This window comes from Apaloderma vittatum, unplaced genomic scaffold (genome assembly GCF_000703405.1).
Source record: "Apaloderma vittatum isolate BGI_N311 unplaced genomic scaffold, ASM70340v1 scaffold756, whole genome shotgun sequence".
Taxonomy (NCBI): Eukaryota; Metazoa; Chordata; class Aves; order Trogoniformes; family Trogonidae; genus Apaloderma; species Apaloderma vittatum.
Window position 1 is genome coordinate 1 of NW_009722058.1, and position 14,837 is coordinate 14,837.

At 46.0% G+C, this 14,837-nt stretch overlaps 1 protein-coding gene across 1 annotated transcript; it reads left to right on the plus strand.

Annotated features, from left to right (window-relative positions):
* Positions 1–28: 28 nt before the first annotated feature.
* On the plus strand, positions 29–5,385 carry AREG (amphiregulin; the record flags this gene model as incomplete). The annotated part of the gene is made up of 4 exons (XM_009871601.1): positions 29–215; positions 2,794–2,977; positions 3,428–3,586; positions 5,298–5,385. Coding segments are annotated over 4 exons (618 nt in total), but the record flags the coding sequence as incomplete, so codon positions are not given.
* Between the last annotated feature and the right edge of the window lie 9,452 nt (positions 5,386–14,837).

Here is a 14,837-nt window from a genome sequence, read left to right on the forward strand (position 1 = left end):
GCTCACGGGCGCCATCTTGCTCCCTCTCACAGCGCACCGGCCCGCGGCCGCGACCTCCTCCGCTGCTCCCAACGGCACGGAGACCGAGAAGGCCGGGCAGAGGGAGCACGAGGTCCGCGGGCGGGACGCCATGCCGGGTGCGGACTACGAGGACGATGAGGAGTATGAGGAGGCGCTGCCCGTCCACCAGTACCTCGTGGATGATACAATTCGAGGTGAGTTGGCCGCCGTCGAGAGGTGTGAGGTGGGCCTGTGGGCTTCGAGGGTCTCCCGGTGAGCACCGTTTGCTTTCTGGCTTACTTCTCCCGAAAGGCTGCTGTGTTTTACTCATCGCAAAAGCATGCTTCTGCTTGGAACTTGCGTTAAAAATTGGCTGTCGATGGGAACTTGGTGTGAGTAGGGTGTGTGGAAGAGGCAGGCGAGCTGGTTGCCTGCTCTACTTGCTTCTGGAAAAACCTGACAGGAGAGGGCTGTGGTGGAGCAGCTACCGCCTCTTTCACAGGCAGTAGTGGGACTTACGGGTGCTTTTTGGCCCTCAAGGGTGGGATATTTATCTCAAGTTGTCTCTCTTGCCCCAATGGTTTCCTGGGTGCTTTCCCACTACAGCTTGTGTTGGAGTTAAGGAAAATTTCCTGGGAAAGCAAGCACTTAAACCTTTTAAGTGGCTGCAGGAGAGTTTGTTAAGCATCTTTCGGGCAATATACTTCACTGTTAATATCTGTTGTGTGAATTTACTGTAGTTTGCCCACTTGTTAAGCTGTGAGGAGATCTGAATAGCCTACCTGGATATGGCCGTGGGAAAATTTTGTTTCTTCCACCTCAAGTGCAGTGGTGATACAGACCAGGTACCTAGGTTCACCCAAAGTAGGTGTTAGTACGCTGGTGCTGTGGCTCTCAAAGGTGAATCTGGCTACTGTTTATCTTGTGCAAACAGCCTGAGACTTGAATGAAATTTAAGGACTCCATAAGTGAAGAGGCAGTATGCTCCGGATGCTGGATCTGGGGAATTTGTGGATCCTTGCTGAAGTTTTCTGTGAGTTGAAGACCTCCAGGGGAAATGGGAATGCTGGAGCTGTTGAGCAGTTCAAGCCTGTAAAACTACTGGCTGGGTGACTTAAGTGTTGTATAGCTGCAGAGAAACCAGAATTGTTACCAAAGGTGGTTGATTCGTAGACCAGCTCTTCTACTTGGCATGAGGTTTATCTGTGGAGCTTTCAAGCTGTTATGATTCAACTGCGGATGGCTTTCCTGACTATGCAGCTTCCAGACAGGGATACAGAGATCAAACTGACAAGCAGAGCCTTGAAGAGGAAAGCATGGTAACAGCCTCAATTAGGGAAGTGTGAACCCAAATATCAAGTCAAACTGGGCAGAACAGGGGTCTTGGCTGTCAGCAGTAAGCTCATACTTCTAGGGACAGGAAACCTTGCTGCAGGAGCAGTGTTCTTCGTTTACATATTAATATAGTATATACCATTTGAATCAGACTTCTGGTTGCTGAAGGCGTTTTTGCTTTTAAGTAACTTCAAGCCAGGCTTGTTGCTCTAGAAGTTAAAACAATCTGCTGTCTAGACAAAAGTGAGCTACACCTTGTTTCTTTGTACAGGCTCTCTTCTTGTCGCTAGAAATACAGGGTTATGAAGTAGTTGAATCCAGTTGCATCCTATTGTGGTGGCTGCTTATATACGTAATGCTCTCTGTAAAATATTAACATTCCAAAAATTATTTCCAGTGATTCTGCAGAGCACAACAGAGGAATTGAAGAGTATTGTAAATAGCTCTACTGTTTAAGACCTGTTCAGAGTCACTTGATTAACTGCTACTCCTGAGTAGCACGGTGCTACAGTAAGAAGGCTTGTCTTACGTCTAGGCGTGCGGGGATTGTTTCTTCAGAGGAACAGTTTTACCAACTCACTCTAAAACAGTGATCTGTCAAGCTTCGGCTGCTGTGTGGTGCAGCTATGGAACTTACGACTCTCAACTAGTGACTGCCTTCAGCTCGTTCTCCCCAGTGAAAGGAAGGTGGTGATTGTCCTTGCTTAAATCCAAAGGCTACTAAGTCACCAGCATTTCAGGCCACACTCTTACAGAGGTTTATCTTAATTGAGGTGATGAGGGGCAGCAGTAAGTGGCAGAGCAAATAGCATGCCTCTTTGAGGACTATCCCACCTGCGCTCCGTCGGTGCAGTAGGCATCTCTCTCAAAGTAGGAGAACTGGAAATGAGCTGTCTTCTGCTGAAGACAGCACTGCAGGTTATTTGGGAGAAACAAGTACACAAACTGGGATAGCAAGCTCTCTTGCCTCAGCAAGTGCTTGGGACTATCTAGCGAGTCAGCCTTTCATCACAGATGCAAATGGAGAGTTTAGAGCGATGGAGGCTGTTAGCCTTGTATCCGAGATGATAGAGAGCTAGTGGATGGCTTGGCTCAATGTGAGCTCCTATATTCTTAATAGGTCTTTGCTTGAACCTGTACACTTAAGTATCTTAGGCTGTGAAATGCTGAAGTCTTTCAGTTCCGCTGCACTTAGTCCCTGCTGGCTCTCTTGGCTCATCTGCTTGTGCTGTTTTTGGTCTGCGTTGCACAGGTGTTAATGGTGATGGAGCTCTGCTTAATGAGCTTCTAAGCTTGCTGCTTTAGTGCAGGCTGTGAAATGTCCAGCTGCATGCTCACTTGCATCCTCTGCTTCCCAGTTGCGTATTTTTCTGCCCTTCACCAAATTCTGTAATTCAATTTTCATATACCTAGGTGTTTTTAGCATTGCTAGACTGAGCCATCTTGTCCCTTTTTCAGTTGAACCTGTGGTTAAACCCAAGCCAACAAAGAGGGGGGGGGAGAAGAATGCTGGCAAATCAAGAAGGAAGAAAAACAAAGGGAAAAACAAAAAGAAGGGGACTCCCTGTGAATTGGAATACAAAAACTTTTGCATCCATGGTGAATGCATATACCTAGAACATCTCCAGATGGTGACCTGCAAGTAAGTTACTTATACCTTGTGGGTTCAGTGTGATTGGCATGAGCTGGTGGCAAATGAGGGCTCAGAAGAAAAATCAGTGTCAACTTGGCGTGGATCCATCTCATGCTGTATTTTGACTGAGAATCTTTCTGCCATGTAAATTAAGTGGTGATGGAATTTGAGATGCATAACAAGCCACTGAACTCATCAGTTGGTCATAAACTTGAACCAAAAGAATGAAAAGGCGTGTCTTCCTGGAACATCACGCCCAAACTAATCTCGACTTGTTGAAATGCTGACAAACCTTGTGCTAGAGCAGTGACTGTGTTTCATGAACACGCTCTGAAGTGAGCATCTTGAGATTCATGGGAAACTCTGAAGATGTCCAAGTCAGGTTTGAATGTGTGTGGGTGTCCTTGGCTCCAGACAGCACTGGAGCTGATAAGAACTTGTGTTCATGTTTGCTTGCAGGTGTTATCAGGATTTTTTTGGTGAGCGCTGTGGTGAACAGTTCATGAAGACTCAAAGGAAGAATGATGTGGCAGACTACTCGAAGACTGTCTTGGTAGTGATAGCTGTCCTGCTCTCAAGCATCAGCTTCATTACTGTACTTATCATTGTGATAGTGCAGTAAGTATTACACTCTTGGGTGTCTGTCTAGCTTAAGCTTGAGCAGGGCTTGTGTCCAGTAGGCCAAAAATATGCATGGCCTCGTGTGAATTCCTTCTGTGGAAGGCATCTGAAAGAACTGAGAAGTTCTTAAGCGACTAACTCTTCACTTAGCTCTCTTGTTGCTGGCTGTGGGCAGCCTATAACCTTTCTGTATTGAAGTAAGAGCCTTTCTGCTCTTGCTACATGTGGGATAGTTAGAGTGCTGCAGAATGTCAGTAGCAAGCGCAGGAGGAGCAGTAATGCTGACACAGCAGCACCTTCCCTAGTCCAAGTGGAGAAGCCTGTGAGCTCTAATGCAGCAGCCTTGTGCGGGGTTATTACCTGGGTACGTGGCTGGAGGGAAGGAAGTGGTACTCCAGCTGTCTCTTCATTAGTGTAGGTGGCTGGGCTTCAGTATTTACCCTGGAGGGGGAAGTGGATGGGGAGACAAATACTGTCCGTCTCAAGTACTGTACTGCTTGCTGTTAACATGGAGGGAGCAACCATTCCAGCATCACAAGCGGCTGGCAGTTGAGTGTGGTAGGTAATCAGAATCTGGGGTCTTGTGAAGAAATTACAAGAGCTTCTCTGGGTACGTGTTTCAAGGCACATATCAAACTCTTGTGTTTATCTGCTCCAAAGCAGTATACAGCACCTTACGTCTGCTTGTGCCTTTGCTTCTTGCCAGTGAGTCTGCCACAAGTTTGTGCTGAGGCTAGGTACTCAGCATGAGCAGCCTAGCTCAAGTGTTTCCCGAGTGTTGGAGCAGTCCTCCAGTTCCAACACTGCAGCTCCACCTCAGGAGGGTTTGGGGTGTTGTAGGTGAAGCTCAAAAGTTCAGTCTAATTTTAGATGAAGTACACCAACATAACTATGGGTACGTGCTGTACCCTTTTCTGCAGTTCAGGAAGCAAGGTGTGCATTTGTCATTTCACTGTTGCTTCATATTGAGATCTAAACTTGAGGAATCTTGGAATGAGTACTTGTTCTCTGAACACTGCCTCATTCCTTGCTGCTAGAAGAGACAACTAGTTCTGTAGTGCTGCAAGAGCAAGTGATCATAGCTGGTTTCTGGAGCAAGATGTGGAACAGCGCTGCATTTGTTTCATGCTCTGAATTGTCATAAGCTTTAAGCATGTGTTTGATCTGTATCTGCATGTAGAGAAGCTGCATGTTGTGTTTGGAGCACTCACTAGAGAAGTCTGGAGAAATTAGGAGGAGTAAGCAGCTTGCTTAAAATGTGTTCAACGTGACAGGGACTTGAAATATTTGAAGTCCACAGGACTGTGCTGTGGGGAGGAGGAAGACGGTCTGATCTCTGTAGATGCTTGCTAAAGCTACCGGGAAACCTGTATTGCAGAAAGCCTGCTAGTGCTTTGCGCAGTTCCAACAATATATCATCGTCATCAACCTGATACATGTTGGACTTAAGACAAGAAGCCCTGGGTCTGAGGCAAAACTGCCTGTGCCTGACTCGGGGAGGGGGCTTCTTGATTTTGTAGTAGTAGTGTAGGTAGTGCTTGATGCTGATTGTTTGAAAATGGTTTGACTTGAAGCTTCCTGGTGCTGAGGAGTTTGTCGAGGAGCATTCAGATTCAGGAACCTAATTGCTGCAGAGGGTGTGGGGGCTGATAGCAACAGGATGTACATCAGGGTTCAGAATGACCTCTAACATGCCCTAATCCCACAGGGTCAGGAAAAAGTGTCCTCAGTATGACGAGAAAGAAGAACGGAAAAAACTTCGACAAGAAAACAGAAATGGCCATGTTGGTGTGTAAATGAGGAGAAAACAGGTATGAATGGTGACTTGAACTGACTTTCAGTCCTTTTGAGCTGGCATTGTCCACATGAGAATGGCGTGTGTGTTTTGTTAAGCTAGTGTTCGCTTTTAACGTGTAAAGCACCTTCAAACACATAGCTGATGTGTGAAAGACCAGTTTCTGATTTCCCAGAACTGCTCAAGTTGTGCTAGTTCTTCATCATCTCTCTTAACTTTCTGGATGCTGTCTTAAAGAAAAAGGTAGGGGTAGGAAACTGTACTGAGGGAGGTGGACTTACGAAGAAAGAAAACAATGTTATGTGGGCAGGTTTAGTGCAATAGACGATGGTAGATGTCCATTGCGGAAGGTGATGCACCAGCCAACTGAATCATCAGCTTTCATAAGACAAGTATTGAGCATTTTCATGTGTTCCCTGCAAGGCATCAGAAAGTTTCAGGTGCTTGGTGGCTGTAGAGCAAGACTAAGCTGCCTGTTCTGTGAGCACCACAGACAGCCTCTCAGCCGAGTAGCAACTGAGTGCCAGAGTTCCTTGGCCTAGGTGGATCACTCCAGCAACAAATCTAGTGGCTTCCAGTGAGCGAGCAAGTTGATATCTTCTGAGCAAGAGTGTACGTAACAGCAGACTCTAGGACCCTTACTGAGTAGGAGTTATTCCCCAAGCTGGAGGAGTAAACAATGAAGAATAGTCCTGAGAAGTTCTGACAGCTCACAAGTGTTGCCTTTATTAGCAGTCAGCTACAGACTTGGTCCAGCTCTCTCCAGTGACAGTTGCAGTGTTGCTTATTTGCAGCTGAAGAATATCTAGCAGAGTGTCTTCAGGTGTGTGCCCGTCCTTAACCTCCCTGCCTCAGATATAGCTTTGACATGGTTCTAACCAAGTGCTCATATCTTGGGTGATGATTAATGTGCATGGTCTGCCCCTTACAGAACAATTCTGATGTGGCCACTGCCAAGCTGCAGGGTACCTCTGCCTACCTGACATATCCACCTGGACACTGTGGGCTGGAGCTGTTGCCGTTAAGCTCCGATTCATCAAGACAGAGGCTGCTGCAAGGAGATGTCAACATGCCCCTTGCTGCTGAATTGCTTGCTGAAGAGGACAGTTACTGCTACAACTTGGCACAGTGATGTGGAAGGAGCTGCCGCTATGGGTAGAGGACCTGCTAGAGACTACTGCTACTGAGCCCTTTCTCTCAGTGCTGGAGCTTCAGTCTCTGCTTTGGTGTGGATGGACTTTCTTCTCCTTTGGCAGCTCTAGCTCAAAGGGAGAGAGCTTGTCTCAGCTTTCAGGAATGGATGGAGGGCAGATGATTTCCTTCCCTCTCCCAGCGTAAAAAAGGGAAGAGCTCTGGATGGCTTCTCTCCCTAGACCTCGGTGGATGAAGAACCTAATTCTGCTGTCACTGTGCTCCCTGTTGATATGAATTTCAAAGCACTTGATCTCTAGTTCTGACTTGCAGGGCGTTGGTGACAGATCTTTGTCAGCTGCACCTGCGTTCTGTTCCTGTGTGTGTGGAAAGTAATTCCTCTGAGATCAGTGCAACTGAGTTCGGTATGGTGGTGTGAGTGGAGCTGTCCATTTGTGTGTGGGGGAGCCTGAGTTAAAATTAGTCTCTTCGGGATGCTGAGACTGTAGATGGAAGATCTGAATGACAAGGTCGGTGCTCAAACAAGCCATTAAGTGTGGACCCATCTGTTATGAGCACAAAACTACTTCTGTTACCCAGATACTCGATGCTGCTTTAACAGCGCTTCAAGTATGAAATGCTTCACGTAAGATCCAGTCAGTTGAACTTGACCAAGAACCTGTTCCTTTGAAGAATTAAATTCATGCACTGACAGTCTGCAAGCAGTGGTCTCTTGTGCTCTACCTTCCGGTGCGAAGAACTCGACTTACCTCAAACTTTTCTGACCCAAGTGTCCTTGGTTTCTTGAACAGTCTGTGCAGTCTTGAGCACAGAGTATTAATTGAGTTCAGTTTCTTCTTGGGAGAGTGAATGTGTTCTCTATAAACAGCAGAATTCTTCTGGTAGCAGAGAAACACCATTAATTGTCAAGTCATATCTGTAAATGTGTAAATATTTATTACTGTATTTAATATTTAATGTTTCCATAACAAACTTATTTATTTTATAATTAAACTTTTTACATAACCTAATCATGGTAAGATTTTTTTTCTTGCTTTCGGGAGTACATCTAAACACTTGAAATTAAAGTGTGGTTTCTCTTCAAAGCAGCAATTTCAACACTTGGGCACCAAGTACAGCTGTGTAGAAGTACAGCTGTGTGTGAAGGATGAGCTTGGTGCTCTCACGAGAAAGTTGTTTGTAAACAAAATACACCAATGTGAGTACTTGCTTCAGTAGGAAGTCCCTTTACTTGAACTATGAAGGAATCTTTTAGTTACTAGATGAGGGAGGGGTCAAGTGAGCCACCTCCTTGGAAGTAAATACTTGACGTTTGAGCAAAGAAATAGCCCTTTGCACTTGACTTGAGAGCTGGGAATACTGAATAGGGGAGAGCCTTTCATCTCTGTGTGGTCAGAGAGAATTTGGAGAGCAGCTGGAAACTCTCTTTAAATGAGGAAAAGCACAATAGCCTCAGGCCTGTGACTCTGTAAACAGAAAGGTAGCCATGGCCTCCGTGGCCTACCTTGCATTTCTTTTCCTCCCCGAGTGGTTATTAGTCCAACTGAGTGCTGATGTTAGCTCTAAAGGTTTCTAGTATTGAGCTCTTGTTTAAGTTGAGAATTGCCTGAAAAAATGAGTGTCAAGGGGGTGAGTTTGACTTAAAATCCAAAGTTAAATGGAAGACACTTGAGGATCTTGTTTTGGGGCTGTTTTCTTAAAAGCATTTTTAAGAGCTTTGCTGGCTGTGGCTTAGCTTCAAGGTGAGAAGAGAAGAACAAGACAATTGGTTTTAATGAGGACGCGGGTTGTGTACCCTATGTAGGAGTACTGAGTGGGGCTGTGTCCAGAGGAGCCGAGGTGGGTTTGCCTTGACCTCCTGAGTTAGCCAAGGAGTTGTCAGACTGAGAGCAGCCTCTTATGCTCTGTAGCTGAGGTACAGGTACCTGTATTGCAACATCTCTTGGGAAGATTGCAAGACTTCATTCCAGGGAACTTGCTTCATTACCAAAGTAAACAGCGCTTCTCCAAGCGGCTTTTTCACAGACATTTGCTATTAGAGCCCTGGCAAGAAGAGCTGTTTCTGTCAGTCATGCCAAGCTTTTTGCTTTGGAGTAAACAAGCTCAATCTCAGTGGTAACTGAACCATAGCCTAGCAACACTGGGCATGGGTTACAATTCCATTTGCAAGTCTTGACACTCTTCCAGAAAATCTTCCATCTCTGCTTCTCTCTGGGGTACTTATCAGATTTTTCACTTCATAGGCTGAACTAGTAGTAGCATAGTCAACTATGCTGTTTTCCCAGCCTGAAAGCGTAATGTAAGTGAAGCTACTCATATAACTTGTAATTTCCTTATGTTGTGTGTTTTTCATACTCTTGAATACTCAGTGGACTGGAGGGTATTTTCCAAAACCAGGCAATTAGGAATTGGAGAGGCCATCTTTGAGCTATTTCCGGGAGATTGGACTCCTGAAAACTTGGAGTGTTGGCTGGTGTTGTCCTGGATTGGATTTGAACTGGAGTGAGCAGCCAGGAAGGGAAGTTATTGCTGAGCCTCCTTAGCCAAAATTTGAAAACAGTGAAGGGCAGGTTTCATTGAACACCCGTGTTTCTCTGAGAGTTTTGGTTGCAGCTAGCATCTCCCTTGTAGAGAAGGCTTCTGCTGTTAGGTCAGTCACCTCCAGCCCTGCTGTAGTGCTTGCCAGCAGAGCTTTTCTGTCCCTGAGAGATGACTGGTCTTCGGTGCTGGGCAGAGAGCTTCCCATGTTCCTAGCTGTGGCTTGTCATAAAATGCTGTATGTATTTACTGAGGGGATGCCTTTTTAAGAAATTTTGTGCAGAGAAATAGGGCAAATCTCCCTATCCAGGAACAATGCACATAATTTTAAATTCAGAACTGATGTACAGCTTTGCATTTACAAAAAATAGTCAAATGTCCCTCAGTTATGCTGTTAGGCTATTAGAACTTCTAGCAAGCAGCGATGTGGGTTTTTTCTGAGCGATGGCCCTGAATAATAGCAGCTTGGTACCAGCTTCCCAACGTAAATTTGATGCACAAGCATCATCGAGACCTACGGTGTGCAGGGGATTGTTGCTGTAAAAGAACCCACACATCTGATGGGTAAGACTTGAAATGTCTGAAATTCTCTTACTGTCCAAGGATTCTGCTCCTGTGTGACAAGCAAATGTCATCTGCTGCAGGGCAAGGCCAAGGATATTTTTTATTGTTGATCTTGCAGAGCCGGATGTGCTCCTCAAGATATATACATTATCTGGCTTTTAACCTGCTTCCCTCTCGATGGAGTTACCTTAGTTCCACAAAGCATGCCTGGGTTCCTGGTCCCACGTGTGATTAGTACGTTATGCCCCCGGAGTTTTATTGACCTCCCAGTGCAGTGGTACTTTGGGAGGAGAGCTGCTGTGTCTGTGCCTCAGCCGAGACCTGGAAGAGTAGCCTGATGTTCTTGCACGGTTTTCTGCACACACAGCTGATTTTGCAAGCTATTTTTGGTATCCAGATCAGTATCCAGGAATTCTGATAATGTGATGCTTATGTCTGCTAGCACAATTCCTTCTTCTTTCCCAGATGTTTTGTTCTCTGTGATTATTTCATTTTGTAGACAAAAAAAAGTAGCTCTGCATCGTGTTTTCCTCTCTTATGTATATGTGGAGCTTTTGAGTGTTTTACAGTTGTCTAAGGTAAGAGTAGCTTCTAGTCTACTTCTGGACTAACATTCTGTGATTCTGGACTTGGCTTCCCTTCGGCCCTCCTCCCAGTATGCCCCTTTAACATGTTACTTGAGTTTCAGCCTGCTGGATGCTACAGGAAGGCCAGTTTTCTGTGGCAATGGAGAAGCACGAGCTTAACAATGTTGTCTTTTACATGGTAAATCCAGATAGACACAGACATCTGTAAAGGTGTTTGGACTGGCAGTGGCTGCAAGTAGATGTTGTGCCATGGTTTGCTTCACTCACCTCTGTGTTGTTTGGTACCGTTTTCCATAATCGGTATCAAATTTTGAGTTCTTAAAATAACTTTGGGCAGTTTTTATATCAGTACAGTTACCTATCCTGTTAGTGGTACAAATACTTGAGTAGATTGCCTGAGGAAACACATCTGAAAGCGAGGTTGTTAAATGGGACAAACACTTGCCTCTTTTTGAAGAGGTTTTCTCGATGCGGTACTGGTATGTCTTGCTCCAGCGAACAATCCTGCAGTCACTTGGCTCTTGAGGTGTTAGTTTGATAGGAAGTGATGGCTTCATGTTCTCGGTGACAGCTGAATGCAGTCAGTGGCTCTGCTCGAGCAGCAGGGGCCCGTGGTCGGTGTCTGTGCTGGAGTCTGTTGACATGAGAGAGATCGGGGGACAGAAGGGTCAGACAGCCTTTAATAAGCAAACCTCGATTCCTTCGCACGATGTGAACAAAGCTGTGCATACCTGTCGTTCCTCTGCTGGTTACACCTTCCCTGAGCGAGTAATCCTCGTTTACTGCAGGTCTGGCTTCGCCTGTGACTTGTGAGTTTGTTCGGTAGAGACAGCTACGCCTGTGAGCGTCAGGAGGAAACAGCTATTGTTTGCTTGCTGTGGATCCAGGCCCAAAGCCAAGGAAGCAGGATTTGTGCCTTTTTCAACCGAAGGAGGCCAGTGAGGTGGGACACCTTAGGTCCGAGGTAGAGAAGTGCTTTCAGCACTTTTTGCCGGAAATAATGCAGCCTGTTCTCTTTGCATTTGGGGACAAAACCAAAGGAAAATAGTCAGAGTCTGATCTAATCCAGGATTCTGCATGTGTCTTAACCTAGATGTCGTACCCTCATTGCAACGCTATACGCAGTAAGTCAGATAACGACATCGTTACTTTTAACTGCCTTGGGATTCTTGCCTATTGACGCTTTGGTTCAGACCTTGGAAAATAGCTTCCTTCTTGGAGGGTGATTTTTCTCACACAGCTGGCAGTGAGTTTGTGTTTGAGTATCAGACAGCAGTCACAGACTGAATTAGGTCATGGGTGGTACTTGAAACCTGCTAGTTTTCCAGAAAATAAGGAGGCATATGTTTTACCATCAGTTATGTTCTTTTTGCTTTGAAAAGGAAATCTGTTCAGCACTGCAGGTTACTGGAAACAGACGTCACTTTTAGGTGTCTCTAGCAATGAGTATATCTTAAAATGTCTCTATGTAGGCGTCCACAGCTCCTGTCATAGTAGGGTCTGAGCACTTCAGAAACAATCCGGATGGTAGGATGTGCCGTCAGATCTGCATTCTGTTCCTTATTTCGTCACTGGGCTGATACGGTGACTTGATGGTGGTCAAACAAGAGCTGAACCTGGTGTCTGCCCCAGGTTTTAGTTGCAGGGCTTCCCTTTCTCTTTCATCCTTTGTCCTCACATTTCGGAGCAGTCATTTATGGTCAGAAATGATTAAAGGTGCACACCAAAAAAGAGTTGCAAGTGAAACTCGTAAGTGTAATTTCCATAGGCTCAGAGTGAGTGTGGCTCCTGCTGATATCTGTCTGCATTGCTCTCGTACTGTACTGCCTTCTGTGTATCTGGCCCCTTCCAGCTGAAAGGCACTTTCCTGTCGTATGCCCGGAGATGATTACTGTCAGGGATGAAAGGCAGGCACCTCTTGGGTGGAGCAGAATGGAGCAAAACCAAACCAGGGCTTAGGGCAACAAATGTCCTGTCAGGTTTTAGTCCCTCTCATTTATGATGAAAGCTTTTCAAGAACACAGACGTTAGCTGTGTGCCTTAATCCTGGTTTAGATGTTCTGTGCACGCACTAGCACATGGCCCGGAGAAGACAGCAGCAGTTGGGATTTCAGCTGGAACAGCAAGTGAGGCGGAAGGATGGAGTAGCAGAGTAGAGCAAAATGGGCTACAATAAATACAGGGGTTTACTTTATGACTCCCCAACAAGTAGCCCTGCTGTGGAAAAAATGGTAACTTCCCTTTCAGTTTTAAAGGCTTACCTAGGATAATTCCCCTGAGCTCTTGTCACCTGTGACAGAGCTCATAAAGTGCTAAATTCAGCCAAGACCTCTCATACCACCACAAACACTAAGGAAGAGCATAGCAAGAGATATTAAAGCATTTTAAGAGCTGGCCCCTGGGCCAGCAGCAAGCACCTCTTACTGTCTGCCGTCGGGAAGAGGCTTGATGGTGCACTCATGCACACTGTGGCGTAAATAAAACCAGAAACCATTTCCAGGCCTTTGAGAAGCTTGTATTGGCAGCAGCAATAAGAAGGAAAGGATTCCCTTAGCATGACTGCACTCTTATTTTTCTTGGTCACATTTATGAGGCACATCTAGAAAAGATAGGTTGCTACTAGCTGCGTAGCCATGCCTTTTAAATATAAAGTTAAGATTTCAAAGAAGACGTGATGTGCACGAACAAAAACGCTCATCAGTTTAAAACGTCTGAATAGGTGCACAGGAACTGCCGTTGTGCATAGAGCTTGGCGACAGCACTTGCAAATAGCTAGCCAGGAGAATTTTGTGTTTACAGCTGAAGATAAGCAATGAATGCTTTTATGGCCGGTCCTGAGTTTTCTGTTTTTACAAAAGGGAAAAGATTATTAGCACTTGTCCTCTGTTGTATGTCCATCCCAGCAGTGCAGACTGGAATTGAACTGGTTTTTCTGTGGGCTGGCATGATTTACATCAGAAATCACTTGCTGCAGTGCTAATGAGAAAGCAGTGCAAGACTCAACAACGTGTATTTGTTAGCAACAATATCACAAGAAAAGTTGGAAAGGACTCCTGAACAGTGGTGATGGGGGGAGCTTGACAGATACCAGCGCTGTCTAATCTTGGTCCCAGTAGCGTCGGCATGAGTTTTGTCATTGATTTTAGCAAGAACTCAAGGAAAACAGTGTTCAGAAGATCCCATCCTTTTGCGGGGGTCCGAAAAATTCTGCCTCAAGATGTAATTAAAGCATTTCATAATTCCCTCTGTCAAGATTATCTTGGCTTGCACTAATAGCGGCTTTCGTTCAGAAGACATACGTAGGTGAGACCTTCCCGGTGCATCTGGAATGTAGTTTAAATACATGGTTTGAATTTGCATTTTTCTTTCTGTTACAACCCTGTTTCTGGTTTTACCTGGTTCTGGAGTGTACTGAAGCCTTACTTACCATTCAGCTATTTCAAGATGCATTTAAATCGTTGCTCTCCTGCAGAGCATGTCGCATAAAGCTGTTGCACACTGACTCCCGAGTGGGAGTGGGATGAGTATTGCCACTGAAATAACTCTGCGCTCTACCGTCTCACGCTGAAGTTGCACAACAGTCCCTGAATGAATCCCACTTGTACATCCCAGGTGATTGCGCTGCGGTTCAGTGCTATGATTCAACATCCACAGTCTCGCTGGTGCTGGGGAGATGCTCCACGGAATGGTAAACTCGCAGCAAAAAAAGGCAATTAATAACAAGCATTATCTTCATCAGGTGTTCCCAGCTTGAACGTCCCCTCTCTCGAATATCGCCATGGCCATCCCTGGTGTGGGCTCAGCGCGCGAGCCAGTCTGGAGGGAGCTCTTTGGAAAGCAGCCAGCTGGTCTGCCAGGAGATGGGATCCAGTTGCATAGGGATCACGAATGCTCCCAGGGCTGGCGGGACCAGTCCTGACTGGTTTTCCCAAAGCTCCTCCCGCAAGAGCTCCTGCAAGGACATCCATTTACCTCGCCAAACCCTGGTGATCCAGGGATCCTGCAAGTAGAACAGCTGTTACCCAGCAAAAGCAGGGAAGCGATTAACCCTTCCCTGAGCTCCAGGCTGGGTGACAGCGCGAAAAAGTGAAACAGCACTGAAGATGCTCCCGCGCTGTACGATCTTTACCGTCACAGCGACAGGACTATCGCAGACAAACATCTACCAAAACAAGGCTGAGCCAGGCCTGTGTTTAGTGGAAGATGAAATCGATTGGGCTATGCTGATTAACAGCTGATTGTGCAGATAACTTTATGGAGAGCACTCTAGCCTTTAAGAAAGGGTGTCTCGGACCGACTGCTTTATGCAGGGTTATCAACGCTTGTGACTTCACCGTGAACCTTTCCATCAGCCGTGGTGCTTCAGGGAGGAAACAGCTGTAGCTTTTGATCTTTTATGTTAACTATGTTTAAGTATGAAGCTTTGGAGGGGCTTGAAGTATTCTGTACACGTGCATGTCAAATCTAAGTATCTGCAATTGCCTGGTACTGTGGAGAGCTAGATGAGGCAGTCCCTTCAGGGGCCCAGTCCCTGGAGATGCTGAGTGGTGTATTGCGCAAGGGACTGTCTGCTGGCACGGAGGCATGGCCTGAGAACCTAAAGTTTCACATA